The sequence below is a fragment of the Topomyia yanbarensis genome, chromosome 2, assembly GCF_030247195.1.
Source record: "Topomyia yanbarensis strain Yona2022 chromosome 2, ASM3024719v1, whole genome shotgun sequence".
NCBI classification, from domain to species: domain Eukaryota; kingdom Metazoa; phylum Arthropoda; class Insecta; order Diptera; family Culicidae; genus Topomyia; species Topomyia yanbarensis.
In genome coordinates, this window is record NC_080671.1 from 46,720,211 (window position 1) to 46,739,210 (window position 19,000).

A 19,000-nucleotide genomic window follows, 5' to 3' on the forward strand; every position below is an offset into this window, starting at 1 on the left:
CCAAATACAAACTTGTTCGGATGCTTTTAGTTTACTCACAAGAACTTTTAAGTATCTGTGCAAAAATATATAAATATGGAAACAATAAATTCAGTAAAAAATGTCAGTACCATCTTATTTGGCCCAAATCCTCAGGTACACAACTGAAGACGAAAGGATTAACATTGCAGAAGGCTGCAAATTCATCCGACTCTGTGGTAATTTTTTTTTTGTAATATGATGTTAAATGCTGCTTCTCCTTCTCGCACATGTTTAGAATAGGAAATTTTCAAAAATTCTTCTTATATTCGAAGTTAAATAACTTTGCCCAGTAGCCTACAATCATTATGCAACTTTCAACAAAGTTGTTCGTTTTTAAAAAAGCTGCACCACCTGATGTTTTGAAGTATGCAGAGTAACTGTGAGATTTTTTTTGAATTTTGATTTCTTGTTTTCGATTTTCCATATATGACACTATAGAAACTTCAAAACTCTTGTGAGTGAACTAGAGCTATAGGGAAAAGCTCATAAGTGACATATGGTTTGTAGAGCTAATTAACACTTGATTTAGCAGTGTTCCAAAAAAAGTTTAAAAAAATTGCCGGTCTAGTATGCGTGCACAGTTCTGGGTGCATTGAAACGCGTTTACGTGAGAAAAATTACATGATACTAATAAATGGTAAATGTGTTTTAACTTGATCAAAGATAAGTTCGTCAAAGCTTAGGAAATACTTGTAAAAACTGAAATGAATCCATAAAAAATTTTGATTTTTGAATGCAAACATACGCGCCAGGAATATTATTTGCTTCACCAGTATGCACAGATGATGTCGAAATACCTAGCGGGTTTGCTAGACCCCCTTGCCTTTTTGTGCATGTAAAAAGTTTATACGAATCTATGAAGCACACCATATGTGATATTTCCGTAATATCTTACTTTTTCGATGAATTTTAGCGTCAGTTAATGGAATTTCCATGGTCAAGCTCTTACTGCATGAATAACGCTTTGTAACTAAGAAATCGATAGCCGCCGGGCCTGGAAGACCCGCGTGCCTTTTTGAGGGTTAATTTAATTTATTTAATTTTATTTTCGACTTTTTCGGTAAAACTACATTATGGTAGTGAAAAAATACGCCCAATAATTGAAATATAATAAATAGTTAATCGGATACAAGGATTTTTTATGGACTTGGAAGTTTAAATCCTGGTTTTACACAAAAAGTCTCGAAACCGTTAGTAGATGGAACAAAAATTGTTATATGGCTACAAGCGTTCTTGAAAAGAAAAATCATAGAACTATCATAGCTTATGATTGTCTTGTCATAAATTTTAAACAACATTATAAGAAGGCAAAGATTACTTTTGCGTCTATTTTGTAGAAGTTTTGTAGAAAAATTTGTTTCAACTTTCAAAAGGGTAAGCGGGTCTCAGAGGCTCAGCATTAATAAAATTTATCTTTGAGGAAGTTTACGTAAAATAATCTCATTCAAGAATTGCCAATTTTTATCTACGTCCAAATAGCACTTTTTGCGTAACATTTTATTGCATAGCAAATGGTCCATTCAAAGTTTGTTTTAGATAATATTAATATATCAAAACATTGTTTGTCAAATTTCCATCTGAAAATATTGAGATTTGACAAAGTTACAAAAGTTTGAAACATGCGGTAAACTAGTAAACTGTTAAAATCGTAAACTGTGACAATTACAAACAACTTGTCCTAAATTGTCATAACAACGAATATTATTATTTTCACCACAAAAAAGTAAATGCAAGTTTCTCAAGGACACAGTTCATCATTGCTAGTAATGGGTTTATATGGACCAAAACGCTCTAAAAATAATAGTTTACCAATTACACATCTTAGTTTGTTTGCTTAACTGATTTTTGACTCTAGTTAATCCGTAAGATTATTATTTGCATTGAGTTATATTTTTGCGAGAATTCTATTTTACATATATAATAACAAGGTACTACAAACAAAGGCTTGAATCTCTTAACATGTTCTGAAATAATTCGCTAGTGCTTCTTTTTTCCCTTACATGTTTTTTCTTTCAATTTAGTTTACATTATTCAATTAATGGAAAAATCATTCAAACAGTCGAAAGGCTTGTAATTATAAATAAAGTTTTTTGAATTTTTATAGTTTATTATAAGAGGAAATTAAATTTTACCATTACTTTACCTGTTAGGGTAACAATAGGAAAAGGGTGAAAATGAGTTCAACCTCTTAGACGGAAGCTGAAAAATGATAGTTAATTTTAGATACCCGAAATCTCAATTATGTAATGCTCACAAATATTGAACCACAACCGTCATGATAGAATGTTTACATGGGAAACAAATGTATTGTTTTCATTATTACTGAAAATAAAAAACCATTTTTCAAAACATTCAAAAAAATTTGAAATTTGACGGCCTTTGAGCACATAGTACAATGATTCAAACATATTTTTGTCGAATACTTAGCAAAAAAAATTAAAACAAATTAAAATTGTATTTTAAAAATGCGCAGATTTCTGGTATTCTAAAAAATCAATTGTTCTCACATCAATTTTTTTTTCTATTCCTTCCATCATGTGCTCTAAATTTGCAAAGTACCAAATTTTTTCGATTATTTTGAAAATAGGTTTGAAATTTTCAATAAAACATACGAAAAAACACTTATATTTCACATCTGGAACTTCAATCGTGTTGGAGCTTTTGTAAATATAGACCAACTTCGCTCAAATTTGGCACAACATATATTTTTGGTACCTTGATTGATTTTAGGATCGACCTAGTTACGAAAAGATACGATCAAAAGTTTTATACAGGGTACTAACGAAGTTCCAAGAATGTTTGCGAAAGGACGACGAGGCATATGTTTTCATGAATTGTCGACTTGTTTAAAGACAAAATTTCGGTCGCTAGAAAACACTTGATCTAGCAAGAGATTCACAATTGCGGTAAAAATAGATTTTAATTGCACACACGAAAATGTACAGGAGGTATTCTTAAAAAAATGAAATCTTCCCTTGAGTCATTTTTATATTTATAGTTGTTGACAACAACTCAACAACTAGATTAGTTTTAAAGGGCAATGTAAATAGTGAAAATTTTCAAACTTTTGATCAAATTATCTTTAAGTCAGAGCAACTAAACGCTTGAATAATATCCGCACCATTCAGTGTCTAAATTATATCCGTATATTGATCCGAAAATCATCGGTTCGTCATCCCGACCACCAGTGCCCGCTCAGAGACCACTCAAACATTGTGTGGAGGACCCAATGAGACGGATAAAGCGCCAAACCTTAACGATCCTATTTACCGTGCTTGAGTGCCGATAATGAAACGAGTGGCCTTTTAATGCTCGATGGATGCAACAAGCTGCCGACCGATCAATTTATGAACGTAAAAGAGCTGTAGGTACGTACAATGCAATAGTCGCGCATTTGGGGACCGGTGATGGTGAACGAAATTATTGTCGCTTATTGCTGTCGATCGCTTACGCATTGTTTTACTTTTTTTTTCAACTGATGAGGCGCTCACTGCGAAAATGGTAAAAATTGTTCGCATTACACAATGTTCGGTGCCAATTAATTGTATAATTGGTTAAGTGCTATGTCATTGGGATGCTCATGAAGTATTTGTTTTGCATATTTATTTGTAAGGGTAGTGACAACACATGAATGGTCAACTTTTTTAAATGGATATTATGGTTGAAAAAATGGAAATTTTCACGTGGGCCAACAAGTGACACAACTTTTAATATGCATTTTGCCAAAGAGCAACTGAAGTGGGTGGGTTCTGAAAATAAAAATTAAAATCGCAGGACATCTTATGGTCAATTGAGACAAAAGCGTAACATGATTGGATTTAGTGGGGGACGATTGGTACGAAGTTCAGAAAATTCTAAATGTTAGTCGCAAGACATTGGATATTATAAGGGTTGTTTCTCTTGACACAGAGTTGGTCCAATTTACCGGATCAAACGTATTATGGACCAATATAACAAAGAGATTTTTAGAAATTCCATATTTCCATAGTCTAATTGTCTTTGAGCTTTAGCTTCAGTTTGTGCAACCACTCCTGGCTTTTACTCCATTATCGATCTGGACTAGCTGAAGTTGCACAGAGAATCAGTAGATAATTATGGTTGGGAGTACCGAAATATCCATTAATTGAATTAATTTACTTTAAAATAGCTCGATATTCAACGAAAGAAAAAATAGAAAGTGACTCATTTTGTATTTCGTATAAGGTGGTCTTATTGTTTTGTCCGACACTGAATGGATGCTTTTCTACTAAGGTGGAACCACCCATTTTTATATTTGGTAGTTCCCATCTCGTATTGCATTACAGTGACAACATACTCAGATGAGTATATGTTTGGATTTTATAGAATACTGTCTGTGACTAAATAATCAAACAAATGGATCAACTAACTAACCAGTAAAACAATACTTGAACGATGTAAAACAAGTAACATCAATGACTAGCGACAGAGCCGTGATTCTTCGAGATTATTTGTTCTTGAGACCAGTTCAGCTATTGTAATGTCTGATGCCAAAAGTCAGCCTAAAATCACTCTGCTCTGCTCCTATTCAAAATCTGAAAATTTATCGTATCAGTATCCGCTAGCAGCCATTTAGTATTTTCTGATATAATATTGATCGTTTTCTTCTGTTATCCTCAAACAGTGACTAATTGGTGTTTGTAGATGAGCGAAAGTAGAGTAGCAGGAACAACTGTATATTTTTAACAGAAGACAAAAAGTCGACAAAATCGTATCTGTATTAACTAATGTAGATAGCGTTGAAAACATATATATGCTAAATTTCAATTGTTTAATTATAACTCGATGAATAAAACTTTAATCTTCTTCGTACACTCAAGGAAGAAGCAATATGCGTGCTAACATAATTCATGAGGGCTGGGCACGTGATTATCGATACAACAGCTCGCTATGATATACCACAGAGCACACTGTATCATATCGGTTTTGCTGAGTAGGTAAACCTACAGTTATTACGTGCTAAAATCATAATCACGTTAGTATGCCAACGCCGAGTTTAAGTACATGGAAGCATATGCGTCCTGAGCCTACACTCGGTAAGACAATCCACCAGCCACTAGGCTATGTATAATCGCACACGATGAGGAAGTCTGATTGAACACTAGTCGTCTTTGAAGCGGCACAACGCGGTTATGAAATGGTTTGTTTTGTTTTTGCGCACTCCTATGCGCAGTGTTTTGACGTTTTGCTGAACAAGTTTCGCATGCCCAGTAGGGTGGGACAACAAATAGATTCCATCTCCGAGCAACTTATTAGGTACCATTTGGGTCCTAGAACAACTGTGCAAATTCTTAGCTCGATCGGTGAAACTATATTTTTGCGCCCACTGTTTAAAGTTTACATGGGATTTTGTATGGGAAAGTTAACTTTTACAAAATAATTTCTCCAGGAGTCGCCCATTACTTCCTAAAAATAAATCGTTATGTGGTTTGTATAGGAAATTTAACAAAGAAAAAAAGTCTCGAAAACCACGAAACGATCTGATGCTTGAGAAAAAAGTTATTAAGCTGAAACTGATTGATGCTCTGACGATTGATAAAATATTCATTTTTTCTAGCACCACTGCTGTTGGTTGTCCAATTACACGCAATTTTGTTTTAATCCTCTCTTAACGTATCAAAATCGTTTATCTATACTATTTGGCCACTTCGCAAGGTTTTCAGGGATAAATTGAGGCCTCTTTTGTACATAAAAAGAGAAAGTTAAAAATATTGTATATAATAAAACCGTCAGAAGCAGTGATGCTATGAAAAGTGAAATTTTCATCAATCTTCAGGGCATCAATTGGTTTTTGCTTAATAACTTTTTCCACTAGCATCAGATCGTTTTGCAGTCTTCTAAACGTTGTTTCCTTGACAAATTTTCTATAAAAATCAGACATCTGTTTATTTTTAGGAGATAACGGGCGACTCTTGGAAGAATTAATTTGCAAAAGACAATTTTCCCATATAAAATCCCATGTAAACTTTAAACCGTGGGCGCAAAAATATAGTTTCACCGATCGAGCTAAAATTTTTCAGAGTTGTTCTGGGAGCTAAATGGGACCCAAAAAGTTACTCGGAGCGAAATTTTATTTTTTTTCATATAACCATGTCCCACTCTAATGCCCAGGGACCGAAAATTGTACAACATTGAAAAGTTTCAAGCCTCTGATAAATAAGAAAGGTATACAATAGTTTCAGCTCTTAGTAATGATCAAAGAATAAGTCTATAAGATGATTTTGTTCGTGTGACAATGCCTAAAATTAGTTCTAATTTCGGATATGCCAGGACAAATATTTTGCAACAACAATATATCATACTAATTTGAATTGAATATTGACCAGATAAAATAAACACTTACCCGAGTAACTATGACCATCTTGACGCCACATTGACTTTCGATTTAATCTGAAAAAGAAGAAAACAAGAAAAACCATTAAACTATGCTAACGAGTGACAGGCACTTCTAAAATGATTACTTCCCATCGAATAAACAAACTCTGACAAATGTTGTCTTCGAATGCATCATTGAGAGAGAAAAAACACTACGAAGTACCATGTAACCGAAACAAAAGGTGCAGCATTAACGAAATTTCACACAACAGAAAATGAAGTGGAAAATAGGTATACTGGTGGTACTGGATCTTTTTTGAAATGGGAAAAAAGCAAACAATTGCACAATAATACCAACGAAGGGGTTGTTTCACTCTCCAAGGGCGACACCTTCCACCCTCGTCATTATGTAGACTTCTCTGGTAACGACAGAGTGATTTATTTACATTGTGTTGAAATGATAGCATTTTTGTATCATTGGATATGCAGGGAATTCGCGATCGTTCATTTAGTTAGTGTCTTCTAAAAAAGAGGCTATTGTTAGTTGCATCGATACCGCTTTAGAACAGAAAACGATGGAGACAGGTATGAACTATGAACAACAGAAAGAATGTGCAAACGAAATCGTGTGAAAAATGATAGGGGAGAGTGGATACGCTTGATCCCACTTTTGTATTTTTTCTCATAACTTTTCATCGAAATAAAAATTTCAATTGCAAAATTCGCCATCTTGTAGTCAATTGTTAGAGCTATGAATAATATGTAAATACGAATACTATATTCTGTGAGTAATATGAACAGTTTTGAAAATCATGCCAAAACGAGTTTTTTGTAAAAACGTGTGGTAACTTGATCCCCGTCTAGGGCTAAAGAAACAAAGCACACTATGACCTATAGAAACGAAAGTTCAGCTACCCACCTATCCTAACAAATTAATTTAGACCTTTTTAGATGCATGACAAACTTTAACGCAGTAGAAAGTCGAGACAAGTATTTGCGGTAAATCAGTGCTGTTTAATTGGCTTTTTCAACCTTCAATAACTTATACCATCATTAGCTCACGAAAAAACATTTTAGATCAATTAATAGTGCCAGGTACGTTATGAAAATAATGTTTTTCTATTTCTATTCATTTTGAAAGTGTTTGAGAGAACTAATGATAGGGATCAAGAATACCCAGTGTTACAGGGATCAAAGATACCTGTTGTATGAGGTGAACCAAACTTATTTTTTGTATGCGTTGTGAAATTTTTTATTCGAAAAACGTGTTTTCTAGGCAAAAGCCCTTAAAAAGTAATTGTACTTGAAGATATTCATAAATAATAAGTTCGACGATCTCATACAACCGTTCAAATAATTTGTGAAAACATCTTTGAGATGGATTTAAACACATATTTTCTAAAATATTGTACAACTTGTCCAAACCAAATGTAATATATCAGATTTGTTGTTTAAACAGCATGAACGACCAAATACTTCATTTTTTCTTATATTGTGATAACTTTATGCGTATATATTAGGAGATATGGCCAGGGAATCAAATATCTCCAAGTGTCCTCATTCTCCCCTACTATTCTTTTTCATGTGAAAGTCGTCTGCTCGTGTAAGATTGACGATGTTGAAGTAGTTGAATCCTGGAGATCAAATGTTAAATGTGTATGCACAAATTGAAATCAGCACATCAATGCATTAAAGAGATCCAGTTCGCGTTATAACCAAAACACGCAATTTATTTAGGCATAAGAGTAAAAAGGAATTCCACGAAGATTCATCCGAAAATGATTAAAATCGTGACCGACCATCTTCAATTGAAACTTTACACGTTTCACCGGCATAGAAGACTAAACATTTTCCATAGTCAATGAGATCATTTTGATTCAAGATCAACAATGTATGGAAAACCAAAAATCCGGCCACGCAAATGATATGACGTTCCGTAATCGGATTCACAAAGATCACACGAATATTTCTCAGCACGTTGAATAGTAGCCATGTAATACTTGGTTTTGCAATTTCAACTCAGTGCCCTGACTAGAATATTACAGTTGCGCTTGAAAAAATGCAACAAATTGTTTGACATTTTCTGACACACGTCCGGTAGAAAAGTTTTTGTTTGAACGTAAGTTTGCAAGCTACGCCAATGGTTGGCAAGTTCGGATGTAGCCCAAGAACGAAATTTGTGTTTTACCCAACTTATCAACAATGGTAGAACTGGTTCTGGACCAACGAAGTCAGTCGCAATTCCTGCTCTAACCAATTCGTCCGGTAAATAGCATTTGAAATACTAAATTTTCCGATTTAAGTTCGACAGTCGATTACTAATTTCGGTCTTAAATCTGATGAACTAAGTGTTTTTAGGACAGCCTGACTCTTAGAGCAAAAATAAATTCCTTTACCGCTATTTCCCTATTGAAATTCCGAATCGCGAAGATTTCTGCTTGGAATACGGTACAGTATCTACCAAGCGAGTGATATTGGTCTAATCTCATTTCACGATAATAGTCACCAGCACCGTCTCGGCCCTTCAACAAACAACCGTCAGTACAAAAAACTACGAATTCTTAAAGTTGTCGCTCGATCCAGCCAAACAAACATTCATCGCGACAGGGAATTCTCACATTGTAAGTTTTAAAAGGTAAACTACATGTCAGTGTATGGTCACTGGCAGCAAGTATATACTTATCCAAAGTAACTACTTGGGGCCACAGTGTTGTGTGGCAAGTTACACGATCTATTGCGTTACTGTTCTAGAGCCCAGTAGCCAGAAGATGGTATACAAAAGAAAGTGCTTCTTGTTTCAGAAACACATAAAGTGGTTTTATGTTTAAGTGTGCCTCTAGTGTAGTAGTAGGTGTTGTCATGAACGCACCAGTGATCGCCATCAAGACCATCCACTGAAGATGGTTTAACTTGGATTGGATTATTGTGACCTCTTCTTTCTGTCCCCCCACACAAGATACCCGTATGCCAGCATTAGTCTAGCAATTGTTATGTAGATCCACTGAATGTAATTGGGTTTAAGTCCCCGAAAATTGCCGAGAGCTCGTTTACATTGGCCGAAGGCCGAAGGAAAACGACGTGTGCTGACCAAATTTAGTTTGAAGTCAAGAATTACTCCAACGCACTTACCTTTTTCTACGGCAATAATTTCAGTGTCATAGAACTGCAACGGACAAGTACCAGCTATAAGCATCATTGATGTTTTATATGGATTAACTGATATTTCAACATGAAGACACTATTGCTCAACAACACCCAAGGCTTGCTGCATCAAATCGAAAAATGCAAATTTTTTTTTTTTTTTTTTTATTTCAATTATAGAGGTTTTAACCTTAAGGTCATTCGCCTCTTCGGGTTAGAAAAATCTCTTAGGAAAAATTTCTAACCCTATGTGCGGGGTCGGGACTCGAGCCCAGGTGCGCTGCGTACAAGGCAATCGATTTACCAATACGCTACGCCCACTCCCGAAAAATGCAAATATTGATGATCATTACATGATAATCATCGACGAAACCATATGTCGGAAACCCAAGCTGATTAAGTTTTCTCAACAAGCCATCGGCGACAATGTTCCATAGAAGTGGTGACAGCACACCACCAGAGGGTATCCTCAGACGCTCAGTTTGCGTATCTCTACTTGTCTTTACGAAGAGCACAGATGTCGGTTGCTAAGCATTGCGTTTATGCAGTTCGTGATATATGAAGGATATACTCTATGACTGCTTCCAAAATGGGTTCGAAAGACACGTATTCAAAATTACTTTCAATATCAAGATTTGTTTCAATATCAAGAAAAACTAAGGAGGTCAAACAATCTAAGGTCCTTTGCCTCCTCATAAGTGACGCGGCAATCTTTGGAAATGAATTTTACAATTATTTCTCGTCACGCTAATGGAATGTATTCGGTTGCAAGAATACAAATAAGAACGTTTTTTTCCAAATATGCTTGAAGTATTCATATTTTCTTTGAAGTAAAACTGGAATGACTCCAACTTTTCCCGGGGACTTGTACGGTGCAAAACTTTCAATCGCCCATTTTATCAATTCGGTTGTTACAATTCTACGAGCAAAGGCTAAAGAATAAAAAAAAAGAAAAGAGCTCAGGAGCAGTCGTCGGAGAGGACTCCGTACAGCCTGGAAAGTGTGTGTCAAAAAGACACTTGAGTACTACATCTTCGTCAGATGAGAGTATTGACTATTAGCAGTTCTTATCGAACAGTTGTGCAGATGCTTTTCCAAAAACTTCGCTCAGAGGATCGAAACGCATTTCTGTCTTCTTTGCGAGTCAACTTAAATGCGTCCGACCCGTTCTTGCGCCTGCAATTCCAAGCTCTTCAACATAACTTTTTGAGTCGGACAAGTTCGGTATTCCACCAAGGTGTTCCACTGGAAGCACGCATAACTCGAAGCGGACAAACCTCTTGTTATGCTGCTACTATGAGCGAGCTTGTTTTATCGACGACCTTATCCAACTCACTTGGAGATTCAATCGCTGCAAAATTGTTTTTAATTTCGATTATAGAGGTTTTAACCTTAAGGTCATTCGCCTCTTCGGGTTAGAAAAATCTCTTATGAAAAATTTCTAACCCTATGTGCGGGGTCGGGACTCGAACCCAGGTGCGCTGCGTACAAGGAATCGATTTACCAACTACGCTACGCCCACCCCTCGTTGCAAAATATCCATCGGGGTTTTCGATTGATTGACACCGGTGTAGTGGAGTGTACTGGTTTTGCACTTTCTAGCAGAAGTGTCAACGGAACATACCCAGTTTTCTGCACTTCTGCTAGAAAGTGCGAAACGGTGCAGTTTCAGTGCACTCCACTACACCGGTGTCAATCAATCAAAAATCCTACAACCTAATCGCGTTTGTAGATTTGGATTACGATATGTGACGGTAATAAGCGGGACATTTAAATGATCAAATACGATGTACTTATGATCAGATAATAATGTTTAGAGCTCGTTGAGCCATCTCATGCATAATACCGCCAGAGCAGAGGGTTACATCTAACACCTTATCTGTTCCCCGTCAGAATCACTCACTACAATTGCCTACGAGACGGGGAATGCCACCCACTAAAACCCTGTTTAAAGCCGATTGCAGCGGGCCGTGATTCTGAATGTTCTATGGAGTGTACGGTTCAGTTCGAATAATTTAGCTTATATGTAGTGTAGCAGTGTTTTTCAAGCGGGAGTGAATTCACCCCCAGGGATACGGCAGATGGTGAATTATACCTGGTAAATTTCGACTTGTTAACCTTCTTTAGGTGTTAACTTTTTGTAACGAAAAAGGTGTTAGCGGGTCATATTAACCCACCAGTGGGAATCGGCGCCGAATGGGGTCATATTTGGCACACATAGATATATGCAGAACCGTCATCATAAATCACAGGTTTATTGACAGAATACTAATAATAAACATAAACAAAACAAAAATGAGTATGTATATATCAAAATTTTTACACGATAGACCGATCGTGGATGTTCTGGATTACGATTCCGATGCCGATTCCGGCGGTATAATAGTATTTCTCATAATATTGAACAAGCGACAATTTGGTTAATCAATATCTAATATTCTTGAAAGCTTATTAAAATCCCATCTAAAGTAATTGATACTTTGACTCAACTATTGAACCTAGATTCTACACGAAAATCATCCGGAAGAACCGGAACATCCGTATAACTGCTCAATTCATGACCTAGTCCTAGACCTGAAGTTTTTTTGCGAATCTTCCGGAAAGTTTCTGCGAAACCAATAGGACCATTGTTCCGGTCACAAATACGATTTCTTTGCAACGACTACTTTTCTTTCCGGATGGTCATTATATGACCAATAGGATCGATTTTCCACTCGGAACTTATGCCAATTCTACGTGAACAAATGTTTTCAAATTCTACAACTAGATTCATGAATTAGCCAGTTTTACGGATGTACCGGAACTTCCAGACGGATTATTTTCACGTTGACTCCATGGTCAGTATTTGAATCAGAGTATCAATATCATTTTAGATGGAATTTTATATAAGTTTTCAAGAATATTACAAAACTTTGGGATCAGTTTCATTGATTGACCACATTATCGCATGTTCGGTATTATGAGAAATACTATTGTACCCCCGCAATCGACATCGAAATCGTAATGCGGAACACCCAAGGTCGATCGTAATATGTACACAACTGACATGTACATTCTAATTTTTTGTTTTGTTTGTGTTTATTATTTTTATTTTGTCAATAAACCTGTGATTTATGATGACGGTTCTGCAGACATCTATGTATGCCAAACATGACCCCATTCGGCACCGTTTCCCACTGGCCATCTAGGTAAAAAACAGAAATATTTACCAAAAACTGAAAATTGAAACTCTAGGATACAATTTGGGTACAAGTTCATATAGATTCGGCTGAATGGTATCTTAAAACTGAGTTCGAAATCGAGGTCAGTACGACCCGTTAATATCTTATTCGTAACTTTTTTGTACAGCCCTTCCGGAATATCCTAAAATTCTGAACTCTATTGAAAATCGTTGCTCTCCATGAAAGAGGAAGAAAACATGAAAGGAAGGAACAAAACTTCTAGGGGCAAAATTTAAAAGGTTATCGAAGTTTAAAAGTTTAATTTGGGTCATTTTGACCCCAACACCTAAAGAAGGTTAACCTAATACTCCCATCGAATTACTGTCTCTATATTATAGTCAATAATGCGATAGAAATATTAGAATAACAAGTTGAAATTTTCCCCGGCATAATTCCCCACCTGCCGTATCCCTGCACAGTGGGGCCGGGCCGGCCAAAACCTCCAAAATTTATTGTCGATTTTCACACATTTTATATTTTTTTCTAAATGTACATTACCTAAAGCTGTATTCGCCAAATTTTTGAGTCAATCGATTGAAAAATATAAGTGCTACATTTTTTTAAACCGTACAAGGTCTTGAAAATCTGCAAGAATTTGAGTGACAAAAAGTTTTTGTTCATTCTAATTCATCTCGCTCCAATAGGTACTACAACGTTAATTTAACAACACATATAGGCGTTTCTAATAGAAAATCATCTCAGGAATTCAATGGTGTATTTTTATTTGAGAAATAATGAGTATTTAAAAAGTTACCAATAAAATCATTATAACTATGTTGTTTAACGCGGACTTATTTACATTCAGAGTGTAATCTCTTTATCGGTAAAACCGTATTGAAGGATCTCATCTAGTACAACTGACGTAAAATTTTATCTAGTTTTCAAAAATCATAGTACCATCTTGCGCCGTTTTGCACCGAAGGTTGATATTTGGACATTTGTAAAATTAGTTTTTTCATGGAGACGCATGGTATTTTTTGATTTCATGAAGTTTTGCATTATTATCCCTTGATACAAATATAAGTATGCCTTAACCGTCTTGCAGCTATGACTCTTGTTTCTACATTTTCACAGTTATCTGCAGTATAAAAAAATTCAAATAAATACAAGCCAACGAGGCAAACTAACTGCAACTATTATTATATCTTTCCATGAATCCTATCTCTTTGGTAGGTATTGGTCGTTAGCTTTACTGGTGACCGATGTAAAGTAAACACGTGAGTGTGAGAAGTGTTCTTTTTTATCCGATTTTTAGTTATTGGCCAGTAATGCAACATTTATTTTCAAGTGCAAACTCCCTATTGAAGCTATCGTAATCAACAATCAAATTAAAAATCTCCCTCAATAATTCACTTCCAAATTGGTGAGAGTTTCATGCAAAAACGCTCACGCTTCTATTTCAAAGCATACACATACAGTGCAAAGTATAGGCAGGAATATAGTAAAAATGCTCAGGATGTTTTCGTACGCAAAACCAAGTGCTCCACAAGGAGAGATATTCATATCATCATTGGAATTGAAAATCAACGGAAAAGTATTGAGCGGCTTAGCTGCAGTATGCATCGTATGAGCAACTGTGAATAGAGCATAGTAGAGCATGATTTGAGATCTTCATCAAAATCAAATAAACCTGTCATCTTTTAATAGCTTTGGCGATAACTATAAATAAATAAACCAATAAAAATTTAAGGCATTCTATCACACACCTTAAGATATGCTATCTTTTATAACTATTCTAAACGCATACGTTTATAAATAAGTAAAAAAGAGCTATGAAGGGATTATTTTTTCTACGATGGTATTTAGATTGGACAGAAGATCTACAAACAAATTTATAAAATTACATCATTTTTTATTCACCAGATTTCGATAAATTGGAACCACCCTATCTAACTCGTTACTAAGGACTACCCAAGGAAATCAAAATGCTTCTGTTCACTTACGAAGTATCTGTTTTGAGAAGTTAATAAAATTCACTTTCGCGAAATAAAAAAAAAATTTGAACTACCCTAGGATGTCTAATTTTCATTTTAGCGTCCTAATTTAATCAAAATCGAGTTCAGCGCACCAAAATTTCAGACATTTTAAGCTACTTTTGAAGTTTTGTCCAGCTTTTGTATGGAGTGGATCCACTGTGCCCTGGGGTGAATTCACCAGCGCTTGAAAACACTTCACTAAATTATCAGGCGTTTCTGTGTTTGCGAAATCTTGGACGTAGTTGCACGTGGATGATCGTGATTTCATGTTTGTATTTGTGTATCATCGCGAATGAAGCGGGCGTTTGTAAGTCAAGATGTTCGATAGCATGGTTTGCACGTCACGTGGGCGCTTGAAGGTCGCGTGGACGTTTGCATGTCGCGTGTGCTAGCTTGTATGTAACTTCCGTTTATGAATTCAATTTTACAACCATGTGTTCATTCTCAATTTCGCGTGTATTCTTGGATGATCGTGCGTGGCCCTTGAATCTTAATTTTTAGTGTAGGCTTCTAGACTTTCAGATGTGACCAATTCATGATCGCGCGAGCGGTGGGTTAATTCTTGTTGATTTCAAATCATTTTAAGTGCTAAAATGTTTATTTAACTATCGGTGTGTTTTAATGTTGCCGAGGTCGCGGACGTTAGTATGTGTGGATGATTGCAATTGCATGTTCGCGTTTGTGGCCAGGATTGTGTTATCGTCAAGGCCACGAACGTTTGTACATTTGGAATGAGAAAACGTGTGAGTGTATATGAGTGATTGTGTTAGTATGAATCTAGCATCAGATATCAAATAAAAAGATGGAAACACATTAAGTAGAAGCATATAAATTTACTGATATTATTTTTGGTATACATGAGTAGTTGAAAGCAAACAATTAAAACAGGCTAATGGAGTAGAAGAAAAGAATACAGGTAACATGCAATCAAACTACTTGAACTCGTCTAAATGTCAGCAAATGGTATTTATTTACCATTAACAACAATTGCACTCTGTTAGAATTTTATCATGCTATGCTGACCGGGTAAATAATCGTGCTTTAATTTATCCAATCCGATCTTCCTGAATGAGTCGAATCGAATGCACTAATTGAACACCGGAAAAACAACGATTCGTAGAAGGGATTACCCACTATTCTATTATATACGCCAATTCTGCATCCCTTCCCTGGCACAGCTTTCACAAGTACTAGTACTATAAACTACAGTTATTACTAAAATAACGCTAAAAGGCTTCTACTTTAACATATCGTTAATTTTAGCTTGTGCACGATGACGAAGTCGACCGATAAATCGACACACAATGACCCCCACTGCGAACCGTGTCACTGCCATTAAACTGTGGAACAATGTTTACATACACAACCCACAGCAGTAGTCAATCCACGCCGACCAGCCAGTCGGCCACACCAGCGCGCACTGGTTAATAGTTGATCGTTAGTTAGGGCTGGAGCAGAGTATTAAAAAACGCAAAACATTAAAAAAGGTCCAATAGCCCTCTTGGTCTCCTCGATGCACCACTATCGAGTAGTAATGCAATAAAGCAAATGTAATCTTAAAGCAAGTGTCTGTCAGAGGTTCTTTAGTACTGAAACACGAAATATGCTTGTGAATGTTTGCAATACCGTCAAACCCATCAACCTAGGGGAGGGAACTTCCTTAGGAGTAGTTATTAAACTTTTAATGAAATATGCCAGAGTCAGTTTTGAATAGGACCTAACATCACATGGAGGTGAATGTGTAGTCGATTCCCGCGATTTTTTTTTGCGAACTAATGGTTGGGTTTAACCAACTAGCATGTTTAGAACTATTTTAGTACATGATATGAGTCATCTTTTGACTACAAAACTTTAGTCTCATATTTCGCCGCGTAAAGGGCGCAAAAACTAACTTTTAAAGGAACAGAGCTAGAATAGAATCTTGTTCACAATAATTACTGAGAAAACCTTGTTCTACAACTTTGTAGAAGACACCTAATTGCTATCTCTTTCCGGTTAGAAGTTAGTGCTGGTACCAACATTGACCCATTGCTGGAGAGACAGCACTATTAGAACCTGTCGTGCGTTTTGGAAGCATATGAGGGCAGTAATGGTGGCTTTTAGAAACTTGAGCGGTTTTTAACGTAGTTAAGGAATTTAAGAAACATACTTTTAAACAAATGAAAAAAGTTGTGACTGAAATTTCTTTAAACATTTTAAATTTATCTGTTGATGAATTTGCAAAGTGCTCCCACATATCGAAAACGAACACGTAGTTCTACGTCAAAATAATAGACTATCCAATACTTCAAAACTAGTCCAAATTTATCTTGGTGCTCACAATTTTGAAGTTTGCTTAGAACATTTTGTTGAGATTTGCATTCATAATAACAAAATATTTTTTTCGATGCCTTCTGCTGATAAAATATTTCTAAATTTATATTTACTATAGTAATATTCACCCTCAGTTGAAGACCACAGCTCTAATAGAATTAAAGCGATTCTACGAAGCATGGACGAACACTGATCAACTCTTACAACTTTTATTTTCTGCCGCACATTTGAGAATAAATGTATGTTAATAAGTGTACCGAAGGGCAGTCCCACGTTGTACCCGAGCAAAGTCGAACATCAAAATTACAACAAGTAGAAATCATATTTTGATAATAACATCAAATTGAAATCTTATTTTGCTATCAGTTTTAGATTTTTTAAATATGATATCAAATTTTGATCCCCTTTTGATATCCTTGTTTCTTAGAAGAATTTTCTATGTTTATATTTCTTTGGTGAAACATCAAAGTGAATACATATTTTGTTATAAAAAAAAATTCAACATCTCAATGAGCTTTCAATTTACTTTCACTAATAGCAGAATTAGTTTTCTGTTTGATGTCATAGAACAATTTTGTTGCTCTCCATTTTGATCTTTTAACCGTTAAAACGACCAAAACGACAACAACCTGAGTAATCATTTGCCGAACATCACAACATCAAGTTAATTTTTAATTTGTTGTCAGACTCTGCTCGGGTAGCCACTATAGCTAACCATATTGCCAAAGTGAGCGATCGAGAGTTTGTGATAGGTTTCGTATAGCGTGGGAACTTGATTTTTCGATGGAAGAAAAATATTGAAATTAGTTCAGACCTCCCACTGTGTAGCCATTGTTGGATGTTCATGTCATGGTTATTTTGTTTTGTTCTAGAGACACGTCATTTGCAAAAAAATCGAACCAGTAGGGTATTATTATACGGATATTAGTTAGTGGAAGTCATAGTTTCAAAATCCGCAATGCGCCAATTAAACTAAATCGAGAAGTACGCCATTCTCCGGTTAAAGACGAGGAAAACTCCAACTGGTGTAAAATAAACACGCGAAACAAACCAATCAAACAGGATAGGAATAAACAGAAGTGGTGATCGCTCGAAGAAAACCAAAGTAAAAACATAAAATGCAAAATGATAAACCAAGTACCGCTACGTTTAATGGTCTCTTCACTTCATATTTCCTTCTTGCGTGTACGTCTGTGGTGATGTACGGATATTGTTTCATCATCTATACGAGCACAACATAAGAGCCGGGTTGATCCGTAATATTTACGTGCGTCGAACTCATACATGCATTGTTGAGCTGCCCAGTTGATGTTTGCTTTCAAAAGCTCGCTCATATAACCTTAAGAAAACCGACCGGACTGATGTGGATATATTAGTGCTGAAGAATCCTCCACCTCGTATGGACACGAGAACGGCACTAGTGATCGTGACCATTTGTGGACTGCAAAAACAAGAAAGCTTACGAGCAGCACGTACCGCAACTAGCATAACTCAGTGATGTGATGACCGGCAGCCGACAATCGATAGGATTGGTGACGTTGCCCGACAAAACCGGACCGGGTGGTGGTCTTCGAAGAAATGGAACAGAAGGGAAAACTTGTTCCGGGTGTGGAGTTGATATGCGTGAAGATGAAAGAGCATGTTATATGTTTTTACTTTGTAGCGACAGGTAGATAGTAGACGACGAGAAATTGTCATGCTACGGTTTTTTTCTCCCTAAAATGCCGATTATTCAATGTGAAGCAGAATTCGTGTCGTAGAAAGTTAAAATGTCTCGTTTTGGTAATCTTGAAAATGCGATACAAATTGTATGAAATTCAAATGGAACATACTTGCGGAGTTTATCATTTATTAATTTTAAACTCGATTCAATTGTTTCTTTTTTAAATTAACGCAGATTTACCACTCAATTGAATTACATCAATGTGAGCGAGATTAACATTTTTGCATTTACTTAAGTGTCATTCGCATTCAGGCCTTTCTTATAAAGTCCGG

At 35.9% G+C, this 19,000-nt stretch overlaps 1 protein-coding gene across 9 annotated transcripts in view; it reads right to left on the reverse strand.

Annotated features, from left to right (window-relative positions):
• Positions 1-19,000, reverse strand: part of LOC131684321 (myosin-VIIa) — an 81,432-nt gene that overhangs the window by 18,950 nt on the left and 43,482 nt on the right. For all 9 annotated transcript variants that reach the window (XM_058967086.1, XM_058967092.1, XM_058967091.1 and 6 more), the window contains one exon: positions 6,383-6,429. In XM_058967086.1, coding sequence (XP_058823069.1) covers positions 6,383-6,400 — 18 coding nt within the window. In that variant the 5' untranslated portion in view covers positions 6,401-6,429. The remainder of the gene's footprint in view (positions 1-6,382; positions 6,430-19,000) is intronic.